Source organism: Sus scrofa, chromosome 8 (assembly GCF_054392235.1).
Source record: "Sus scrofa isolate SSC_HxYL_T2T_F1_AM1 chromosome 8, Sscrofa_HxYL_maternal_Yorkshire_Landrace_v2.0, whole genome shotgun sequence".
Taxonomy (NCBI): domain Eukaryota; kingdom Metazoa; phylum Chordata; class Mammalia; order Artiodactyla; family Suidae; genus Sus; species Sus scrofa.
The window spans coordinates 66,995,700-67,019,500 of record NC_139390.1 but is presented as its reverse complement, the minus strand read 5'-3'; the positions used below and the strand labels follow the sequence as shown (position 1 = coordinate 67,019,500).

General features: G+C 34.7%; 1 protein-coding gene across 50 annotated transcripts in view; it reads right to left on the bottom strand.

Annotated features, from left to right (window-relative positions):
- The window catches only part of ADGRL3 (adhesion G protein-coupled receptor L3), an 812,688-nt gene that overhangs the window by 77,326 nt on the left and 711,561 nt on the right, over window positions 1-23,801 (bottom strand). For all 50 annotated transcript variants that reach the window (XM_084972370.1, XM_084972365.1, XM_084972348.1 and 47 more), the window contains 4 exons: window positions 21,280-21,489; window positions 18,430-18,650; window positions 3,924-3,990; window positions 2,562-2,653 (listed from right to left, as the gene is read on the bottom strand). In XM_084972370.1, the coding sequence (XP_084828496.1) occupies window positions 2,562-2,653; window positions 3,924-3,990; window positions 18,430-18,650; window positions 21,280-21,489 (590 nt within the window). The remainder of the gene's footprint in view (window positions 1-2,561; window positions 2,654-3,923; window positions 3,991-18,429; window positions 18,651-21,279; window positions 21,490-23,801) is intronic.

Sequence of the window (23,801 nt, the reverse complement as noted above, 5' to 3'; positions counted from 1 at the left end):
CTGCCTGGCTTCTGTTATCTCAGAAGAAGAGTGTCCTTGCTCTTCCACAATTTGGACCTCATTCCCTATGGTTCCTCAGGTCATGGCAATAACACTGACTTCTTTTCTTCTATTTCTAATCACTCTTTTACTGGTTCTTTCCCATCAGCATATCCATATTCACATTTCTTCCCTCTTAAAACCACCCTCTATGTTCTTTCTAACACCTATCTGATTTCTCTCCTTGCACCTTATTGACTTATCCTTAAAAAGCATCATCAAAGTCTGATTACATTCCTCTGCTAATTTGATGGCAGGGTATGTTTCATTATTATACCCATTTTAAAGAGGACAGGAAGGTTCAGTAAGATTAAATAAACTCTCCAAAGGTTATAAACAGTAAACAGATTTCAAATTGAGATAGTTTCATAAGACTTTATTTTGCTTCATTTGCTAAAGTTTGATGCCATCAATATCATTAAACATTATTGGCTTTTGTGTTTTTGTTTTTCTAAATAGTAATATCACAGAGATTCAACCCATATCACCTAAAGAAGTATATGGGAATAATGAGAAAACAAATCTATCTTTTAAAATATGTGACTGTACTACATACAAGACCTTTTTAGAATTTTTAATCTGGTAAAAGCTTTTACTTAATACTAAAGTTTCATTTATTGACCATACTTTAAAAACATAACAAAAATGATAATAAAACATACACTTTGTTTTATACTACATAATAATAGATACAAAGAGGTAATTTACACTGAAGTGAATAGAAGTATGATAAGATAAATAAATTACATTTTATGCGCCTATTTAAGTTATCCAAATTCAATTTCATCAGGAACAAACAGTCCAAGGAACTAATACTAAATTTTAGAAGGGCAGTCTAGTTTGTATATAATTCAACAATATAACAGCTATTATCTCAACTAGGTAATATTAAAACTACAAGACTATTTATTGATAGTAGATAGCTCCTAGTTTGCTCCATTATATTATCATTCTTTCGAAATCCTTAGCTATCTTTTCAACTGATGTAGACAGATGATCGCTTAAACAAAATTAAGTACTTAATGTCCATACACTTTTGTCACCCCAATCTTTAATGTATTACTTTATCCTGTGAACATTCATAGAGGGCCTACTATGAGCAAAGAACTACACTAGGCACCAAATGGGAGATGAAAAATGGGTGACATAGCTGCTATCTGAGGTAGTTTAAGGAGAATGTCAGTAGCACACAAAAGTTACAGGTGACCTCATGAAACTTCTGAAAGTGAATTCATTTCAATAAAGACATTTAACCAAGTTAAAACATAGCATAGGCAAGTCATATACAAATGCAACTTAATACAGAATCTATATTAACAACTAAAATATATCTTCAGATTACTCTTTCTCAAATGCCACAGCCTTGAAGGGAAGAAGATACGTTTTCTTGGTAATCCTGGAGAACTATTTTTCTTTTCAAAAAATGTAAATTGGCTTCTTTGTGTATATGTAAAGGAAGTACTAACTATTGAGGAAAGGAATTTGGATAATCTCATATCTCTGTATGGCTCAGGTTTTTGAGCATAGAAAAGTAGAACTTGGGTTAAAGGACAAATCTTGGGAGTTAAAAGATGATTGAATACATAATGAGAATTTTCTGGATAGATATACTTCCCAAGATTCAAATGTTAACATTTCAAAGGGGGTCAGACCTGGAGCCATATACCTGTGCAGCATAGGATTTTACATTAGGGAGCTGAGAATTCTCTTTCTCTCTCAGGAGTTGAGGAGGGCCAGCTCCTCTACAAACACCCAGATTCATAATTTGGGGGGCTCCTCTCCTGTGGTATAAACAGCCTCCTTCTGGTACTTGCAGGTGCCAGCTTTTCACTCTCTTCACATTGCTGTGAAGGGGAATTTGGAGTGTTGAGTACTGATGTGGTTACTGCTCTAAGAAGAAACAGTCTACCTAGACACCGCAACTTTGTATTTTTTTTTTTTTTTTTTTTTTTTGTCTTTTTGCTATTTCTTTGGGCCGCTCCTGAGGCATATGGAGGTTCCCAGGCTAGGGGTCCAATCGGAGCTGCAGCCACTGGCCTACGCCAGAGCCACAGCAACACGGGATCCGAGCCGCGTCTGCAACCTACACCACAGCTCACGGCAACGCTGGATCGTTAACCCACTGAGCAAGGGCAGGGACCGAACCTGCAACCTCATGGTTCCTAGTTGGATTCGTTAACCACTGCACCACGACGGGAACTCCAACTTTGTATTTTATTCCCAGACAAAATAAATGACTGTATATTAAAAAAAAAAAAAAAAAAAAAAAAAAAAACTTATCATGTTGTAAATTAGAATTTAGGGGAAAAAAGTTTCTCTGAATACAGAGCTTCACTATATTTATGTTCAGGTAGATCAAGTCACCTCAGGAGTCAATAAATGATCTTAATCAGCAAAGATAGCACATTGATCTTCATCGTTTTGTCTTCAGATTTCAATACATTAAAGGTAGGGATAACTTAGTGTAGTTCAGTGTATCAAAGTAAGGCAGACTAAAGAAAAGAAAAAGAAAAATCACTTACTTGATATTATCAAGGCAGCCAGATTCAGGTTTCAGAATGGCAGTGTGATGAAACATTTTATACAAAGCAATCCCAAGGAAGATTACATTAAGCTGGAATGTAAAAGGTACTGTTATGTAGCATAACTGGATTAGAAAAAAAAAAAAAAAGTAAGTCTACTCTCTGTGACAGGCGAGTTGTTCTGGGAAATTAGCTTTCCTACACTTATAAAGGAATTGGATTATAGATGATTGCCTTGTATTTTAGTAAAGGCAAGAGGTCAGCCTGAGGACTTGGGATACCAATGAGTTACAAAGCACTGTTACACCAAATGCACACAGATACAAAATCAGCAGCAGTTGGAATGATGCTGCAGAAACTGTAAAACCATGCGAAGTCAAGTACATGTTTTTAAAAAAGATAATAATTATTCCAGGTGTGTTCTTGTATCTACCTTCTAACCATGGCCTCTAATTTAGGGTTCAAATGCTACACTATAAAGACATGAATAGAAAAATCATTTTATTTTTGAACAGCTAGTTCAAAAGGACTATAAAATGCTGGTTAAATTTTGATATTACCAAAACTGGGATTAAAGTAGAAGGAAGCCCCAGCAACATGGTTATGTCACTGCATCCAGAGAGAGCATATGTCTTTAAACAAAACAAAACAGAAGCTCCAGTGTAAATCCCATATATCACATATACGTAAACCATAGAAAGCCTCATGTTGAACTGCCCTTGTCACCTGCTTTGTTTATATATTCCAGAACTTGGAATAATGCTATATTTTAAAATGAGAAGAACATAAATAATGATACCAACAATAGTATCTAAATTTGGATAAATAATTCAAATTTGAAATCAAGATATTACGCATTGAAAAATAAAAAAGGAAGTATGATTTCAGAATATTCACTTTGTGCCATTCTCAAGTGAAATCTTAAATTTTAAAATTTTAGAGATTTATAGAAAAACAAAACTGGAAGGAAAAGGAAGATAAGTTACCACATTTCCAATTTCTGATTCCACTCATAATTCAAATTACCCAAATGAAAAAGAAAGGAAATGCATGCTTGCCAAAAAAAATCATCACAGTTCAAAACCTATAAAACCCAATGGATTATGCTGATGGGGCTCCTGAGGAGGAAACAGACTGCATAAATTCTTGCAAATGCCCATGTTTTCTCCCAAGGGTTTTGATTAAGTATTTTACAATATAAAAGTAGACTATAATGAGTGTCTAATTGCTTGACTTACATAGGGTCAAATAAGTACATGCTTTCCCCAAATTAATCTGTGTAAACCTAAGATAGTCAGCACAGGGGTAGTGAAAGTTTTATTTCCTGACCTGGGAAACACATAGTTAATTAGGCATTCTTACCATAATTATCAAGGTCGCTGGTCCTATAAAACTCCAAATGAAGTAGGTGTCAAGTCGGAGCCAACATCTGCAATGAAACACAAGGGAGAGAAGGCCTTCAAGTACTGGACATGGGACATACATCAAGAGTGAGCGGGTGACAGAGAAGAATGTGAGCTGCAAAGCATTCCACTGGGAGACAGGAAATATTACAGTGCTTGTTCATTTAAATGCTGAATTATGTGCCCAATTTCTGACAGCACTATTGATAGAGTAAGATAATTACCCCGAGAGGAAGCAGGGAAAAATGGCACTGGGCCTATTTGCTGAGGCCTTTTGTGTCTGTCATAGAAACCTTAAAAAAGAAAAAGAAAGGAAGAAAAAGCTATACACATGGCCATTAAATCGAGTAGCTTTAAGCTATCCTTTTCTCTCCAATTATGGTGGTACGTAACTTGTCTATCAGCTGTCAGGTAAAGTGACATTTTCCTGTCAAGAAGGTCTGAGGAAATTCACTACAAAGAAGAAATACATTTGGTATCAGAAGATTGAAGTTTAATTAGGTTGGGCAGCCAACCTTTGAGAGTTCCTGAGTCTTAAAAAGTGCATTGTTACTGCTAGCACTTCTGGGGTTGCAAATGATCCTTAGCATCCCATGAAGTTGATTCATGACTCAAAAGTAAATTATTAATCACTTAATTTCAGTTACATTTAATACTCCCCCAATTCTTAAAGCCTCTGGGAAATTACATTTTCATTCCTCAGGATGACAGGAAGACAAAATGGAAGTGACTAGTTATGAGAAAGATTAATGTAAATTTTGAACAAATGACATTTGATGTTAAAAAAAATCTTATCTTGAATTATTTGCCATTTGGGTATATTTGAGATATAATTTAAAAAGAAAACATCTCCAATGAAAAATAGAGTGGTTTGCTAAGGGGTCTAAAACAGCAAATCTGAAGTATATGCTGTTTTGTAGTAATAATACTTCTGATTATTATGTATCTGTTCCTTAAACCTCAGGAATAACAGAATATCAGAAAAGCCACAAAGAAGGAACTTTATAAGTGTCAATCAATACTGGAAAAAATAAATAAAATGTTTCCTACTAATGTGATGAAATGCTATAACATAGTTAAGAGGGAGGAAGCAGATCTTTACATGTCAATAGGGTAGATCAGAGCAACACAGCAACAGAGGTTAGTGAAAAAAGAAACAATCTATCTAGGTTTTTGAACATATTTTTAACAGATAGATATACATATGTAATTTTTTTAAATGAAATGGAAAACAAATCACCAAACTCAAGTTAGCAGTTTTTGCCTCTCATATAAGAGTAGAGAGGAGTAGAGAAGGGTTTCAGTCTTATGTTTTCTTCTAATAATTACTAAAAGCAATGTGCCAAAATACTAATACTTTTAACATCTGAGTGATAGAGGCAGAGATGTTTATTACATTTTTTCTTTTATGTAATTTAAACTTTTTCTAAAAAGGTTAAAAGCTAGATTAAAAAAAATTCTATTATAGTTGATTTACAATGTTCAGTCAATTTCTGCTGTACAGCAAAGTGACCCAGTTATACATATATATACATTCTTTTTTTCACATTATCCTTCATCATGTTCCATTATAAGTGATCAATTGTAAGTGATCATTACAAGTGTTCCTTGGGCTATACAGCAGAATCCCATTTTTTATTCATTCCAAAGGCAATAGTTTGAATCTAAAAGCTAGATTTTTAAGTAAAGAAGTAACTAAATTCCTTGAAAAAAAAATCAACTTGAAAGCAAGAAAATGTGGCCTTCTTCTATTAAGTTAAACATAGTAATCTAATTTCAATTGAAGTATAATATTTTCACTCCAATAAGAAACTGAATACAAGTTCATATTTTTAAACAGACATATAATTTCTCCTCATTCAAAATAAACATAATTCTATTAAAAATATAATTAGGGAAGCAATCAATACTTAAACTATTAACCACTCATTTGTTTGAGTAATGTTATTTTTTGGTGTGCCATTGTTCAAAAAATTGGGTCATGGAAAATAAGAGTGTGGTATTGGCAATAAGCAGAAACAAAACGGAGAACTCCAAGGCTGAAACAAGAATATTGTCTTCATTCTGACCAAGGTTCATTTGTTACCCCCCAATAAAGGAGCGTATGTATCATGGGGAGACCAGAGCAGGGGAAATATTCATGTGTTTCTTTGGGTTCCCAACAAAGACCATACTTTTCCTCAAGATAATAACAATAAAGGGCAGGAGTTCCCATTGTGGCTCAGCGGTAATGAACCCGATTAGAATCCATGAGGATGCAGGTTTGATCCCTGACCTCACTCAGTAGGTCAAAGATCTGGCATTGCCGTTGAGCTGTGGTACAGGTCACAGATGTGGCTTGGATCTGGTGTTGCTATGGCCGTGGTGTAGTCTTGCAGCTATAGCTCCAATTCAAACCCTAGCCTGGTGTGGCCATAAAAAAAGAACAATAAAGGACAAAACATGGATATTTTCCCAGATCAACACACACATACACAGAGTCCAAGAATGACACCGAAATTATAACATGATGTAATACTAATAACACATTTAAGAATATTACAGAATATCTTGGATTAAGCAGGAAATTAAAAAAAATACATAATCTCATCAAATGTGTTGTTAAAATAATGTCATTAAATTGCAGCCTTACAAAACTTCTATACTTTTTTGAAAATGGTTTCCTTGTAGGAAATGCTCTATTTGGAAATAAACGTGCTTTCAGCATAGTGATCACTACATATAGAAGTGAAATTATTTTAGAAGTCATTATCTTCTTTTCTGTAAGAGAATTCTTCAATATCTATTTGGTACGATAGATTTAAATTCCCTGAGGAAGTGAACAGTGAAAGAGGCTACATGCACGGAGTAAATCATGCCTCTACGAGGGTTTCCTGGGACTGACGCTCTTCTGGAAGGCAATATGGCAGGAATCCCTTTCCTAATTCAATTGCCATCTGGCCATACCTGCTGTTTTTGGCTACATGCTCGCTTTCTCAAAACTTTAGGTACTTCCTCTCTTTCCCATTAACAACCTTAAAAGTTTGTGTGGTTTGTGCCCTGAGCTTCCTATGCCAACGCTGAAAGAATTCACCTTGGCTTTAGGGTGAGGGAGAGTACAGACAGCCCTCAGTATCTATGGGGAAGTGGTTTCAGAACCCCCTGTGGATACCCAAATCCCCTGCTCAAGTCTCTTACAAGTCTGTCTTCTGTATTCACAGACGCCACACCATGGATACTGAGGGCTGACTCCACTATATGGCTGTTTCTCACATGCCTATGCACATATGTCACACCTCATAGTATTCTGTAATCTAAGCCATTCAAGTCTAGCGTCACTTGGATACAATGCAAAACCACTGGTTAAAGACAGAGAAATGCCAAAGGAAGAGCTAACTGCTCTAAGCACAATAAAGTCCAGCTTGCAAATAGCCAGAAAGACCTGCCATTGAAAAATATGATGTATCTGAAAATTGCCTTTATCTACTAAGCATCATTTAATTTGGAAAAATCATTAATTTTAATAGGCTATTCTTATTTAATTTTTAAGATATGTCAATTCTTTTTTGTAATGAAATTCTGTCACATACATTTAATCTATAAATTATGTATATAGCAATACTGTAACAAAAGAGATAACCTAGCATTAAAAGAGCAAGTGCATTCTGATGTCACTACATGCTTATCTGAATCAAGACTGGTAAACCTCCTAAGACCAGATATATTCTGGAATTCAAAGAAGAACCTGTCACATATGTAAACCTTGACTTTTATTTTTCCCATTTACATATACAAAGATGCCATTAAAATTCTTTTTGAAGCAATTTTTGTAGCTACATTTTCTACAAGACCCTAAATCACAGGCTAAACTATCCTTGGTGAATAGTAAATGTACCCACTGAATATTCTTTGGCTTCTGTTAGACATGCAATTTACAAGGTTTAATTATATCAGTCTGTTTATAAGAGTTTGTAAAACACATATTCTTCTTTTCCTCGCTAACATATGCAGATCTCTCTATATTTGTGCAACATATATCTGGCAAGATTGACAGAGAAAAAGAGGAATAAAGAGAATTAGAACAAGAAAGAAGGAAGAGGAAAGGGGACAGATAGATACATCAAGGATAATAACTCTAGTTCTGAGCTTACTGCATAATACATCTGTTAATGGTTTTGTGATGCCATTTTCATCACAGCACACTCATGCATCTAATCTTGAAATACTCTGCAAGCAAGTACAGGAACTGGAAAAAACACTGGCAGAGTGATGCAAGAATGGAGTGTGATCACTGGTACTCAAAGCTAGTATTTGTGGTTCAGTGACTGTTTTTGATCTTAGGATGCAAAACTAGATCTCATACATCAAATATATATCTTCAAACCCCCAATATGTTTTTTTAAAATAAGTATTTTACTATTTCTTCAGCAAAATACATACTAAAATTTTATGGTGGCCTACAAAGGTAAGAAAAGTGCTGTCAATGATAATTTACTAATACTAAATGGTGGAATAATTTCCATGGTTTCAGGCTGCTTAAATTAACAGAAGGCAATAGCATAAGAATTGTAATCAGTACTCTTACGGGCACTTTTCATATAGTTTATTTTATAACTGAAACAATATTGTTAATCATAAAGTTTTTATTCCTTCGTTTTTATCAGATAATCATATCAGTAATAACAATAGTTTTAACATAATAAATATTTAAATATGCCAGACATTTTACATAATTGCATAATTAAACATATATATGCACAAGCATACATATATTTATTCACACACACACAATTCCTAACACTACAATAGTTTAGCAAGTTACTTTTAAGTCCCTGAAGACAGCTTTGTGATTCTCAAAAAGAATAAACATACAAGTTATAAAATTACTGAAAGCTATAGTTTTATTGATAATTATAAATTCTCAATGAGTAGATGAGAAATTTACAGGCTGTACATAAAGTACAGATTTTTGAAATATGTACCAAGTATAAATATTAGAAAGCAATCTCTTGATAAGTTAGTAAAAATTTTAGTATTTTAAAAACTTTATAGTAATATAATTTATATACCATAAATAATTCATTTAAAGGATATAATTAAATAGCTTTTAGTAGATTTAAAAGTTGTGAAATGATCACTATAATCTAACATTAGAATATTTTCATGGCACTAGAATGAAAACTGTATCTATCTACAGCCATTCTCCATTGTCTCTACCAAGTTCACTCCCTTGGTATGGAAATGGCTTCCCTACCCATCCCCAGTCCTAGTAACGTCTCTACTTCTTGTCTCTAAGGATTTGTATCCCGGACATTTCATATAAATGGGATCATACATGTACAATCTCTTGTGACTGAATTATTTCATTTAACAGAATGTTTTAAAGTATACTCGTTTTGAAGCATGTATCAATACTTCGTTAGTTTTCATTTCCAAATAATATTCTATCACACAGATCCCATTTTGTTTAGCTTCTCATCAGTTGATGGATATGGGGGTTTCCATTTTTTGGCTAATATAAATAATGCTGCAATGAACACTCATGTAAAAATTTTTGAATGAGCCTGTGTTTTCATTTTTTCTTGGGCACATCCCTAGGAGTGGAATTGCTGAGTCATTTGATAGCTATGGTTAGCATTTTGAAGCTCTGTCAAACTGGTTTCCAAGGTAGCTAGCTGCACCATTTTACAGTGACACAAAAAATATATGAGGTACTGATTTTTCCACATCCTCACCAGCATGTGTAATTACCTGTCTTTTTTTTTTTTGCTGTTTTTTCTTTTAAAAACTATTTATTTATATTAATGTGTAGTTGATTTACAGTATTGTACCAATTTCTGCTGTGAAAGTAACTTAGTTATACAAATATATCCCAGGAGCTTGGATATAGTTCCCCATGTTATACAGCAAGACCTTGTTGTTTATCCATTCTAAATGTAATATTTGCATCTACTAACCCTATTGTCTGTCTTTCTGATGGTAACCTTCTAGTAGATGAAGTTATAAAGTAATCTCTAGTTGTGAAAGTGATTATACTTTATTGGTTCCAGTAAGAACTTAAGACCTACTTTTGACTTCAATCACATTTCGTAAATAACAAGTCCTGATGTTCTCTGATATAGTTCTGATATGGTGAACACCTTAACCAAAAAAATTACGCTCAGCTCAAATTTCTTTTTTTTTTTTGTCTTTTTGCCTTTTCTAGGGCTGCTTCCTGTGGCATATGGAGATTCCCAGGCTAGGGGTCTAATCAGAGCTGTAGCCGCCGGCCTACACCAGAGCCATAGCAACTCAGGATCCGAGCAGCGTCTGTGACCTACACCACAGCTCACGGCAATGCCGGATCATTAACCCACTGAGCAAGGGCAGGGACTGAACCTACAACCTCATGGTTCCTAGTCGGATTTGTTAACCACTGCGCCACAATGGGAACTCCTCGAATTTCTTACATATGTTGATAATTTTATGCCCAATCATAGGGTTCCTGGGTGATGAAATGATGACACAACCAGCCCTCAATCTCTGATATACAAAAACATAAAACAAGCTTTTGGCCTAAACATAACATATAACATACAGAGTATTCCCACACACATATTGAATGGTTACCCTGCTATATGTTAATGGTAAATACACCTTCATTACCTGCACTATTTCCCACAGGCCAGACTAACATGCCTGGCAATAATAGATTCAGTAAGGTAAATGCTTTGTGTCAATGCAATGTCACAAGTAGGAATATTTTACATCATATAAAATATGCTTAGAGAAATACTTCGCATGAATGGATAATATTCTATGAGTAGAATGAAGTGCTTAGAAGCTGTGAAATATCCTGAATAAACCTATGCAGATACCTTGCAGATACCATGAAGTTTAATGTTCCCTGGCTAGGTTCTTTCTTGAATAATACTATAATCTAGTATCTTAAAAAGCAATAATCACTTTTCTACCCAAATGATTATGCTGGTTAGAGAACAAAGTGGAAAAAAAGAAACCGGGAGGCTTTTAACTAGCAGAGGAGAAACTACTCCTGTTAGAGCTATTGTTAAGCTAATGAGGTAGGAAAACAAATCTAGGACTTAATAGATGATGTATAGTAATTTTCAGATCATAAAATTGATTCAATTATTTTTAAGAGCTCAGTAATGCTTCTAGAAATCAAGGATGTTCTGATCCATTTTAAATGTTCATGACCTAGTCACATTTCTCAGGAGCCCCTTGCCAATTTTTGAGCCCATATCTGAATTCCTGGGCTATTTTCCAGGCTTTACTCCTTCTTAAGCACCTTCCCTCCTCCTCCTCTTGGAATCTTCTTCCAGGCCTTTTCTAATCTACCCTCACTTAACCACTGCTCTTCTTCTGTAAACTTAGATTTCAGGGAAAATGTTATAAACTACCAATGCAATTTTTCACCTTAAAAAGAATTAATTTTTCAAAAATTTTTCATTTTTTGAGGTAATATGGGAGTAATTAAATTTTTCATGAACTGATTAGTTTCAGGTCATAAAATCAAAGTATTTAACACAGACTTTCCATAACAGTTCCATTTAAATTATTAAGTCAATGTTAGCCTTTATCTTTTGATAGCATCATATTGGACGGCTTCACTGAATGTCCACATGAATAACACTGTAAGAGAGGCTAAAGGAAGATACGAAAACAGGGAGAAAATTGTAAACGCCCCACAGTTAGTGCAATTTAGACCTAATGTCCATTAGAAGATTTTTTTTTTTAACAGCTGTATTGGTCTTTTAATCTGATTTTTCTAATTGTCTGATAATTGTGACTAAATGTAATCCTAAGTAAATTCTCTCAAGAATGTCAGTGCAAAGATTTCATTCAACAACATCAGAAAATAATGAAATTCTCTTATAAACATTGCAAATTGATGGCAAACTAAGCAACTTCCCAAAATCAAATTATGTATGCTTTGTATGTGAGTATGTGTTTTGTACATAATAAGCAATTCAACAGCCCTAATAACATTTCATAGAAAAACACCTCTATCTATATCAAAATAACATTTATTTAACCTACAAAAACAATTCCGTCTCTAATTTTATCTCATACTGATATGATTCTCTACTTTTAGAAACGTAAGCTATTATTATTTTTGAGGTTTCAGAAATAAAACCTCATTGTTATTAGAATAAAATGCATTAAGTACATTAAGAGGAAAGAAAAGGGAGAAATGTCAATTATTTGGATTACTGTAATGTGTATACAATGACTTTATTCTAGGTGTAATCCAAGTAGTTGAGACTGAGAAATAAAAATTTAATAATAACTTCCCCAAATAAGTAAAATAGACCCCCAAGACGTAAAAATTTATTGTATTAATCTTCATAAGAATTTATAGAAAATGAGTGAGGATGTGTCTCTGAATTCTAGCTAATTCCAGTTTATTGAAGATGAGGAAAAAAAAGAATATATACATAATATGTGTAACAGGGTCAACTTGCTGTACAGTTGAAAATTGACAGAACACTGCAAACCAGCTATAATAGAAAAAATAAAGATCATTATAAATGGAAAAAAAAAAAAAAGACTGTGGACCCTACATGTTTGTATAAAAAAATTCAATGCAGTTCATAAGAAGGTAACACTGGCAAAAACAAAAAACAAACAACAACCCCAATCATGATGAGCAGGCATTGGGAAATGCCATTTGAAATAAAATAAAAGGAAACAATAGAAACAGAAGCCAGAAAACAAAGTCATTTAATAATAAGGAACAAGATATATGATGGCAGAAATCTTTCCCACTTGTATAAAAATTCATTGCTTAAATTTTTCTTTAAGAAGATATCCTGACTAAACACCTGATGAAAACATGATCTGTTCATTTCATCTTATCAAGTAGATACAAGTGACTGAATAATGTTTCTTTTTCAACCTTGGCTTCCTTTGGGCAAAACAGTGCTACGTGGACAGCTGGTTAGATACATTCCCAAAGGGAGAAGGTAAACATTTTCTTCCATGTACTTTGAAGGTATCTCTATGGATAATTTATTCAAAATGTGCCAGTGAGACTTATTAAATGCTCTATGCCCACCTTAATAGAGGTTCAGTGCAATTTTCCTATCCTTTTCTCTCCTTCTTTCATTTAGCCTTTATTTTCTCTGTATCAGTCTTACTTTTCTTTGTCTTGGGAAAAATCATAATGGTGAAACTGAACTATTGTTAAGGCTTGTTTTAAATCAGTGCCTGGGAAATAAATTAGCCTCTATTCCCACAAAGTAATAATGTCAGTAAATGAGAGCTTCCAGTTATGGTGCAGGAAATTAAAGCAATGAGGGTCAAAGCTTTAACAAAGTCACAAGAGACTAAATAGTATTGATTCTAAGGAAAGATAGATCCCTGCTATCCAGAAAATGACATTGCTCACAAAATAAATGACTAAAACATAAAGTAAACAAGTTGTCAGTTCAGTAATAGAAAAAAATTGTAAATATCTGAAGAGAAAAAAACAACATAAAACAAAAATAAAAGCAATTCAAGAACTGCAAGTGAGTAAAACTGAAATACATAAGCACTATATTTAAAGTAGCATAAGATCACAAATAACTATATCAGTCAATTTAATATCTTAGAGGAGAAATGCAGTAATTGAAATGTGAAATCCTATGATATAGGGACAATGACTGCTAATGGGTTTCTTTTAAAGGTGATAAAAATGTTTTAATATTAGATAGTGGTGATGGATGCCTAACACTGAATGTAAAAAAACAACTGGTGTATATTTTAAAAGACTGAATTTTCAACATAGTATTGGCAGTCCTAGCCACAGCAATCAGACAAAGAAATAAAAGGTATCCAAATTGGAAGAGAAGAGGTAAAATTGTCACTGTATACACATAACATGATACTATATATAGAAAAGCCTAAGGACTCCACACAAAAACTACTGGAACTGATCAAAAAATTCAGCAAAGTAGCAGGATACAAGATTAAAAATTCAGAAATTGCTTGCATTTCTGTATACTAACAATGAAATATTAGAAAAGGAATATAAAAATTTCAATAACTTTTTAAATCACAGCATAAAATATTAAACACCTAGGAATAAACCTGACCAAGGAGGCAAAAGACTTATATGCTGAAAACAACAAAACATTAATCAAGGAAATTAAAAGGGTTTCAAAGAAATGGAAAGATATGCCATGCTCCTGGTTTAGAAGAATTAATATTGTTAAAAATGGCCATACTACCCAAAGCAATCTACAGATTCAATGCAATCCCTATCTAATTACCCATGACATTTTTCACAGAACTACAACAAAAAATCCAAAAATTGATACGGAACCATGAAAGACCCACAATTGCCAAAGCAATCCTGAGGAACAAAAACCAAGCAGGAGGCATAACTGTCCCAGACTTCAGACAATATTATGAAGCCACAGTAATCAAGACAGTGCGGTACCAGTACCAAAACAGACATGCAGACCAATGTAACAGAACAGAGAACCCAGAAATAAACCCAGACACCTGTGGTCAATTAATCTTCGATAAAGGAGGCAAGAATATAAAATGGGAGAAAAGACAGTCTTTTCAGCAAGTAATGTGGGAAAACTGGACAGCCATATGTAAATCAACAAAATTGGAACATACCCTCATACCATGCACAAAAATAAACTCAAAATGGCTGAAAGACTTAAATATAAGACAAGACACCATCAAACTCCTATTAGAGAACATAGGCAAACATTCTCTGACACCAATCATAGAAATATTTCTTAGGTCGGTCTTCCAAGGCAACAGAAATAAAAGAAAAAATAAACCAGTGGGACCTAACTAAATTGACAAGCTTTGCATAGCAAAGGAAACTATAAAAAAACAAAAAGACAACCTATGGAATAGGAGAAAATAGTTTCAAATGATGCAGCTGACAAGGGCTTAATTTCTAAAATATACAAACAACTTCTAGAACTCAATAGCAAAAAAGCCAACAACCAAATTGAAAAATGGGCAAGGGATTCCCATCATGGCTCAGTGGTTAACGAACCCAACTGGGATCTATGAGAATGCGGGTTTGATCCCGGCCTTGCTCAGTGGGTTAAAGATCAGGCAATGCCATGAGGTGTAGTACAGACACGGCTCAGATCCCGTGTTGCTATGGCTGTGGTGTGGGCTGGCAGCTATAGCTCCAATTCGACCCATAGCCCAGGAACCTCCATATGCCATGGATACAGCCCTAAAAAAGCCAAAAAAAAAAAAAAAGAAAAAAGAAAAAAAGGAAGAAAGAAAGAAAGAAAAATGAGCAAAAGTCCCGAATAGACATTCTCCAAAGAAGGTATACAGACAGCCAAAAGGCACATGAAAAAATGCTCAACATCACTAATTATGAGAGAAATTCAAATCAAAACTACTATGTGGTCCCACCTCACACTTGTCAGAATGGCCATCATTAATAATTCAAAAAATAGCAAATGCTGGAAAGGGTGTGGAGAAAAGGAAGCCCTTCTACACTGTTGGTGGAAATGTAAATTTGTACAACCCCTATGGAAAACAGTATGGGAGTACCTCAGAAAACTAAATATAGAACTACCATATGACCCAGCAATTCCACTCTTGAGCATAATATGGACAAAACTTTCCTTGAAAAAGTTATAAGCTCCCATATGTTCATTGCAGCACTATTCACAATGGCCAAGACATAGAAGCCACCTAAATGTCCATTGACAGATGAATGGATTAAGATATGGTATATATTCACAATGGAATACTATGCAGCCATAAAAAATAGCCATTTGGAGCAACTTGGATAGAAACAAAGATTCCCATACTAAGTGAAGTAAGCTAGAAAGAGAAAGACAAATACCATATGATATCACTTACATCTGGAATCTAATATATGGCACAAATGTACCTTTCCACAGAAAAGTAACTCATGGACTTAGAGAAGAGACTCATGGTTGCCAAGGGGGAGGGGAAGGGAGTGGGATGGACTGGGAATTTGAGGTTAATAGATGCAAACTATTGCATTTGGAGTGAATAAGCAATGAGATCATGCTGTGTAGCACAGGGAACTATATCTAGTCACTTATAATGGAGGATAACATGAGAAAAGGAATGTATATATGTGTGACTGGGTCATTTTTCTCTACAGTAGAAACTGACAGACCTCTGTAAACCAACTATAATGGAAAAAATTAAAATCACTAAAAACATAGAGTAGATAAGCAATGAGGTCCTACTGTACAGTACAGCAAACTTTATCCAATCTCTTGGGATAGACCATGATGGAAGATAATATAAGGGAATATATGTATATATGTATGAATGGGTCACTTTGCTATGTAGCAGAAATTGGCACAACCTTGTAAATCAACTATATTTTAAATAAATAAATAAATAAATAAATAAATAAAATGTCAGTTAAAAAATAAAAGATTGAATTTTATAGTGTTTTAATTATATCAATAAAGGTTTTTTTAAATTCCATTATCTTTCTAATCCCCCTCCCCTAAAATGTCTTTAGGGGGAAATAACGGTAATATTCTTATCTATTCCTAATCTTGTCCATGAATGCAACTAGGATACACAAAATGACCTTAGATTTAACACAAGTTGCAAAGGTTGGATTAAAAAATAATTACTGCTATTGGCATTTAGAGAAATGGCTTTACGGAGCCTGTCATTGTACTCAAGGAAAAAAAAAACAACAACATGGAAGTGAGATGGTCTTTTAATCATACAATCAGTGGTCCTACACCAACGCATATTCTCTTTTAATTATGCTCCCGATAACTCTGTAACTCTAGAGTCCTCTTGTTCCCTCCTTCTGAAGCCTCTCTTCTGGGAAATGAGCTGCTTTATTGCCAACATATTCAGGCTGCTGACTGCTGGTGGAAAGTCATGAAATTTGGCTTATTAACTTCTGTACAAATTGATGTTATCTAACCTCATCTGAGCCTTCACCACTACTTGGAAATCTTTTTATTAATGTCTAATTGGCCCCTTAACACACTTTCCATAGTGCTCATTTCAAAGCTTTTCAAATCTCCTGTCCTTTCAACATGACCTCACCTATTCACTCAGCAAAAGTCAGCATCTCCTACTTGATGGAAAAATTCCTCCACTTCCAAATTTATCTTAACTGTTATTTCCTTCACACTTCTGAAGACAGGGGTCATTTACTATTTCAAAAACATCCTAGTTTTAGTGGAAATAAGCCTGACTTATTTAATCATATGTCTGCCACTCTCTACCTCTATTACCATGGGCAAGACTATTAATTTACCTGGTCCTTGCTTACTTCATCTGTAAAATTAATGCCTTGGACTAAGTGAATGCTAAGGCCACTTTTAGTACTAAATGTAAGGTTTTCCTCATCTGATGTCTAATCTTATGCCTTTCTATCCCCCCGGGACATTTTTCTCCCATTCAGTATCTACATATTGTTACAAACGAGGCATAAAATGCTTTCTCTTCACTAATCCCCTCTCACCAACTTGGTTCTTCCCATCATAGACATTCTCAGGACTTCATTTTTAATTCACTGCTACTATCATGAGTTAATACTGTCACTCCTCCGTTGAACTTTTCCAGGCTATAGTTAATATTTGAAGACTCTACTTTCTTGCCACTGACTTATCTCTTCACACCTTCTAATTCGGCTTCTGTCTCCAGCACTTTATCTAAATAGTTGTCAGAAGGAACAAATGACTCTTCCTCCATGCTTATTCTACTTGAATTATCTTGGACATAAAACACCACCTTGAACCTTTCTTCTCACTTTCCCCATGGTTCTCTTTCAAGGCTCTATTTCCCCCTTTCCTTGCTCTATTTTTATTTTCTCTCTTCAATATATGTCCTAAATATGAGTATTCATCAGAAAACCATCTTGGTCTTCCTTCTGTTCTTTTTCTATTGAATCCCATTCATTCCCAGGATCCCAACTGTTATACTGATGTGGATTATAGAAACATTTTTCACTGACTTCCTTTCCAGGACGTGGAACACCTCTGTAAGTATGTCTCACTTATTTGAAGGCACACTGAAAATAAAATTCATCACTCTACCCCAAAAGCCACCTAGGGAAAATACAAGTTTCTCCTGCTCCCATAGTCTTATCTTTCTGTTAATGATGTAGACCACTTTCTAGTGCTCAGAGCTGACATGTCAGGAAGAAGAGAAGTCATTATTGTAAAGGAATGCACTGTCCTCTAAATACACATCTTTCATATAGCTAGTTCTTCATCTAAAAAAGGTCTCAATGCTCTGAAAGATATAAAAGTACCATCACTTTTATAATTACTCAAAGCTGTGATATACATGTGGAATCTCAGAAATATTTTTTTCTCTCTTCACATCATGACAAAAGCACAATCCATGAATTGAATTATCCCCATTTGCTTCTCCAGCTCCGTTGTTTATTGCTGTGAGGTGATATAAAGACTTAGCTTCTGAGAAAATCCAAAGCTTTTATTTCAACTAGATTTAGAAAGGGGAAAAAAAAAGGAAAGAAAACATAAACTCACACTTTATCTGTTCCATAACTCCTGTAGTCTACTGCAGCTGACACAGCCACAATGAGGGCAGGCATCCCATAGCCGACCAGGTAAAAGTATTTCCTACGTGAATGTTCACTCTCAAAAACCTCCACCAGCATGATGTAGAGCTGCACTCCCTCCAGGAACATCCAGGTGAAGGCAGCCAAGAAGAAGAAATGCAGGAGGGCAGCAAAAACTGCACAGGCGATCTAGAAAAAGGAGCACAGGAGGCAGTCAAATAACTACCAAATGAGACAGTACTAATTGCCATAAAATTAAAATAAATATTCATCATGATTGTAGTAATAAATAGATCTGGAAAAAAATAATCAAGAGTTCCCACTGTAGCAAAGCATATTAAGGATGCTATATTGTCTCTGTAGCAGCTCAGGTAACTGCTGAAGTGTGAATTTGATTCCCGGCCCAGTGTAGTGGGCAAAGTATCTAGCGTTGCCACAAGTGCAGTGTAGGTCACAGTTGCGGCTCTAATTCCATCCCTGGCTCAGGAACTTCCATATGCCATGGGTACAGAAAAAACAAATTAAGAAAAAATTCTTAAAATTCAGATATCAAAACCTAATGAAATATAACCTATCTTTGAAAATTATATTTAACATTTTATTAATAATGGCTTTGGATGACAGTGGAGCATTTTATAACAAGAAAAACATAACATATAGGGAAAACTTCTAATGAGATCCTACTGATAATAATTTCTGAAATTAGGCTAAAGGTTTTAAAATAGATCTCATGAGTTTTTTTCTGGTCCTTAACCATGTGTTTACTTACATACTAAGTTCTTTGGTGGTAAATGAAAGAGAAACATTAAAATCAAGGTGAATAAAAGCTCTTAAAAATATAATAATTACAGCATTGATAATGAGACTATTAATTCACTACTATTAATTGCTTCTTTCTCCCCTGCCTTGTTTCAGAAAGGGTTGAAGGTGGCACTGGAAAGTTCACACTGCATAAGCGTAAAAGCAGACATGGTTAAAGGAACATGTTCCAGAGGTGCCTTTGCCATCTCACTTTTTGCTGTTGTAATCAATGATGGTCTAGATAAGCTTGGTCAACAGAGGCAGCCAGCCTTAACTTTGGCATATTTTCTAAGCTTCTACAAGTTCCAGCTGACTACATATTAATTTTCTAATGTCGGTTCCTGAAATTCTCATTCCTCTGTGGGGAAGGTCTTCATTTTTCATAAGCAGTCCTAACTAAGATCCATAGTTCCTATTAGAAAAAAGCAATACATTTATAGAAATTATCAGATTAGTATGGATTCAATGGTGAGTATGATCCTTGAATAATGGGCAGGTCTGTTTCCTTGGTTGGAGAGATGACAATGAAGGCTAGAGGAGTAAGTTAAGTGTCAAAGGGGCTGGAGAGGAAACAGAGCCAAACTGCTATATAAGAGTCAGGTAAAGGCGACCTATCCAGCAATAAGTATAAGGACAAGTTGGGTTGAACTGCATTCTACCTAAGCTTTTTCATAGCAATCATTGTTCCTAATGCTACTTTTCAGAAATTAGTTTTTGTGCAGCATGCAACATTTGGTGAAGTTTATCACACCACATGTAACATCAGGAAACAAAAATAAGGATAAGGTTTCTAAATGAAAAGAAATCATAGAGCATTTGAATTGCAGGTTAAGAGAATGAAATGATTTCTTCTTGGAAAATAACACCATTTTCCATTTCTTGCTTTTGAGAGTTAGAACTTCAACTATTAATTTTTGTTATCAGAAGGCTTTACTTTTTTGGAGAAAAACTGTGCTCTTTGATTGCTTATTCATCTGTATGCATTTATGGGAATAGCTGTCACATTTGTATATGATAACCAATTAAAAGTATAATCACTATAATCGTACCCTTTACTGCCATTAATCATGAATGTGTAATCACAATCATGAATCTGCATTTTTATTGTAAAGTACTCTATACATATGGACATGTACCAGAGAAGTGCACGAAGTGAATGAATTATTTACTATATCTGTAAGTCTTCTAAAAAATGAAAGTTTTCATTTGCAGTTTTAGTCATGAGAACGGACTTGTGCTATGTGCATGAATCTTAAGTAAATAGAAAGGGCCTCACAGAAATTACGAATGGGAATAAATTCTGTTTGATATATTAGATACTATCTGTTGTTCATATTTTCCACTTGGTTTTACCCCAAAACCAAATTGGCTAGTGCTATTCCTTTTTCCCTTTTCCTTTATCTCCCTCCATCCCTTCCTTTCTCTCTCCCCTCCTCCCTTCTTTTCCTGATGTGGCTAAATGTCATTAGCAGTGAAGTTCAAAGCTGGCAATAAAAGATGTGAACAGAACTTGGAGAAAATATAAAGTGTAAAAAAAATTGGGGAAGAGCTTACAAATTATAAAAATGGCACATGGTTTGAATGATTTTCCAAAAATAGGTCAATTAGAAAAACTCATTTTAGACATGCAGTTTTCAGTATAATATTCCTTGTTTCTTTAAAAAAGTATACTACAGACTTCAAATAATAACAATTACGTGTTAGAAGATGCTCTTCCATTCCCCAAATGATTTAATTTCACTAAATATTCAGCTCTGTGGTTAAACAGTTAAATTAAAAAGCTAATGAAGAAAGATAGCTCTTTAGAAAGGCAAGTTTATGAACAAAATTTCTGAAGAAATCTAGATTCATATATCTTAATGACAATGGGACACGAAAAAGGAAAAACTGAATGAGATCTGAATATTAGTAACTGCTAGGCAACTACAAGAGGTGATCTTTTCAAACAAGAGTATTTTGAGTATTGGAAAGCTGGAAGTGGAGAAATCCTTTTCTAATACCAATGTAAGTTGCTTACTGGTTGGTCTGTTCGGTTGATCCCAATTAGGAAGAGCAGTTCTGCTACAAAAAGGCTGATACAGAGGTTCTTGTGGATGGTGTTTCGGTCACTCTGAAGCCCACGGAAAAAGCAAAATGTGAAGATGCAAATCAGGAGACAAACAAGGGACAGCAAAATTCCAACCCAGGTGATCACATCCAGAAGAAGGTCATGGACTGCGTCACTGTGCTGGAAACACACAGAAAAAGCAGTAAGCTGCAATTATGCATAGCCAATGACAAAGTTCATAGAGCCTGGAGTCATGAAGCATAATTTTAAGAGTGTACTAATCATCTTCTACATACGCAATGAATAAGATAACAATTATTTGCATGTTCTAGCCCACAGGCAAAGCATTTTTTCTTTTTGCTGAGGTGTAAATCAGTTTGTTAAGAGTGTTTGCACGTTTCTTAACTACTTATGTTAACTATGTACGCTTTCAGTATACAAATAATTGAAACAAATCAACTTAATTCTGACCAAACATTTCAAGGTAAAACTTTTTTTAATACTCCACATTACATTTTCACATTAAATTATTTTTTTCTTTACAAGTTCTGCTAGGGAATACTTTCTTTAAAAAATAAAATTAAACAGGGAAGTGGTATCTCAACAGAAATGTTTTTTTGAATCATTAAGGGATTTCCATTAAAAAATAAAATTCCTCTGTCTTAAGAGTCCTTTATCAGAATTTCCAAGGTTGAGTTCATAAGTATATAATTTATAAGGGTCCTCACTTAAGTCTCAAGAACAGCCAATATGTGTACCATTTATTTAGTGGAAGATCTAAAAGAACGAGGATATTCATTGGATTAATATTCATGTCGAATGGCTTAAGGAGATCAGGAAGTTTGATCCTTGAAAGGTTTTGCAGGAATGAAGCCTGTTACACACAGGTGGAAATCAGCATTCAGAATTACTATACCCACTGGCGGCACAAAACAGATAGTAGAGCTACAAAAAAGAAATATGCTCATGAAAACTTCTGTGCTGAAACTTCATTTTTTGGCTCTGTTAAAAGTTCTGTGAGTTCCATACTTGCCATGTTCTTTCATTTGTCCACTATCTCACCTCTGTTTCTGTTCTAAGATTCAAAACCCTATTACTGCTCTATGGTAGACTGCCTCCACCCAAAACCATTTCTGTGAAACTTTAGAAATATTGGTAACCCCACATATCACATCGGTGTGCCGTGGTGCTGGAGCAGAGCTGAAAAACTGTCCATGACTATCAATCCCTTTCTTTCCAGGTTTCTTGAAAAGTCTTAAAGACCTAATTTCCATCAGTAGCAGAATAAATAAATAATGGCTGACTTATGGAATGATATCCAAAACAGGAAAATCCTTTAGATGTATAGTCACAAACATGGACACTTCTCAAAAATCTAATATTAGATTTCTTTGTAAAAAAATGCAAGTGGCAAAAGTATCTATACAGTATGATTCTATTTACATAAAAAAATAAGACCCCCAAAAAAAGGAGTTCCCGTCATGGCTCAGCAGAAACAAATCTGACTACCATCCTTGAGGATGCAGGTTTAATCCCTGGCATTGCTCAGTGGGTTAAGGATCCTGTGTTGCCGTGAGCTGTGGTGTAAATTGTAGGTGCGGCTTAGATCTGGTATTGCTATGGCTATGGCATAGGCCAGCGGCTACAGCGACGATTCGACCCCTAACCTGGGAACCTCCATATGCTGCAAGTGAAGCCCTAAAAAGATAAAAAAATTTTTTTAAAGACACAAATTGATGAAATTGATTTTTATGGATATATGCATAAGTAATAAAAGTGTAGCAGCAAGTGCATGGGAAATTTTTTAGTTGAAAAAAAATGCTTTGTTTCCAACGGATATATTTTTCAACTGTATAGATCATACACACTGACTATTTTAGGATGGTGGTTACTGCATATAATTGTCTTCTACCTTGTTAGGTCATGTTAAAAAATACATAAATATCCAGGTTCTCTATTTTTGTTTTAATTCAAACTTTGTACTTTTATGTTTTATACAAACATCCTACAAAGATTATTCTGAATGTGGAAATTCTTTTCCAAGTGAACCACCAGGCTGTAATGTGAATCACAGCACTTCCAATATTGCCAGATATGACTTCACAGTTGTTATTTGACAAAGAACTCTGCTAGGACACCATCAATGAAATAGTTTTGAAATATCCCTGCATAACTCTAGATATATTTCTCTGAAGGAGCTCAAATCATGAAAGAAAACGGCATGAAATTTTGCTTTAACTGCTTTGTTCTCCCGGGGACACTGCTAAAGTAGTGTTGGGTCTCTGATAGACGAAATTACTTTACTATTGGACAGTGGAGAGCAGCTCCTGCTACCCAGTCCCCTGAGCAGAGGGCTATTTGCTCTCTTCTCTGACTCAAAGGAAAGATGCTGTAATTGAATATCAAACACCAACGTTCAGCACAGCAGTCTTCCATAATGGTAGGTGTAATACATTCTCAAATGTATCCTAAGGACCTCAAAAAAAAAAAAA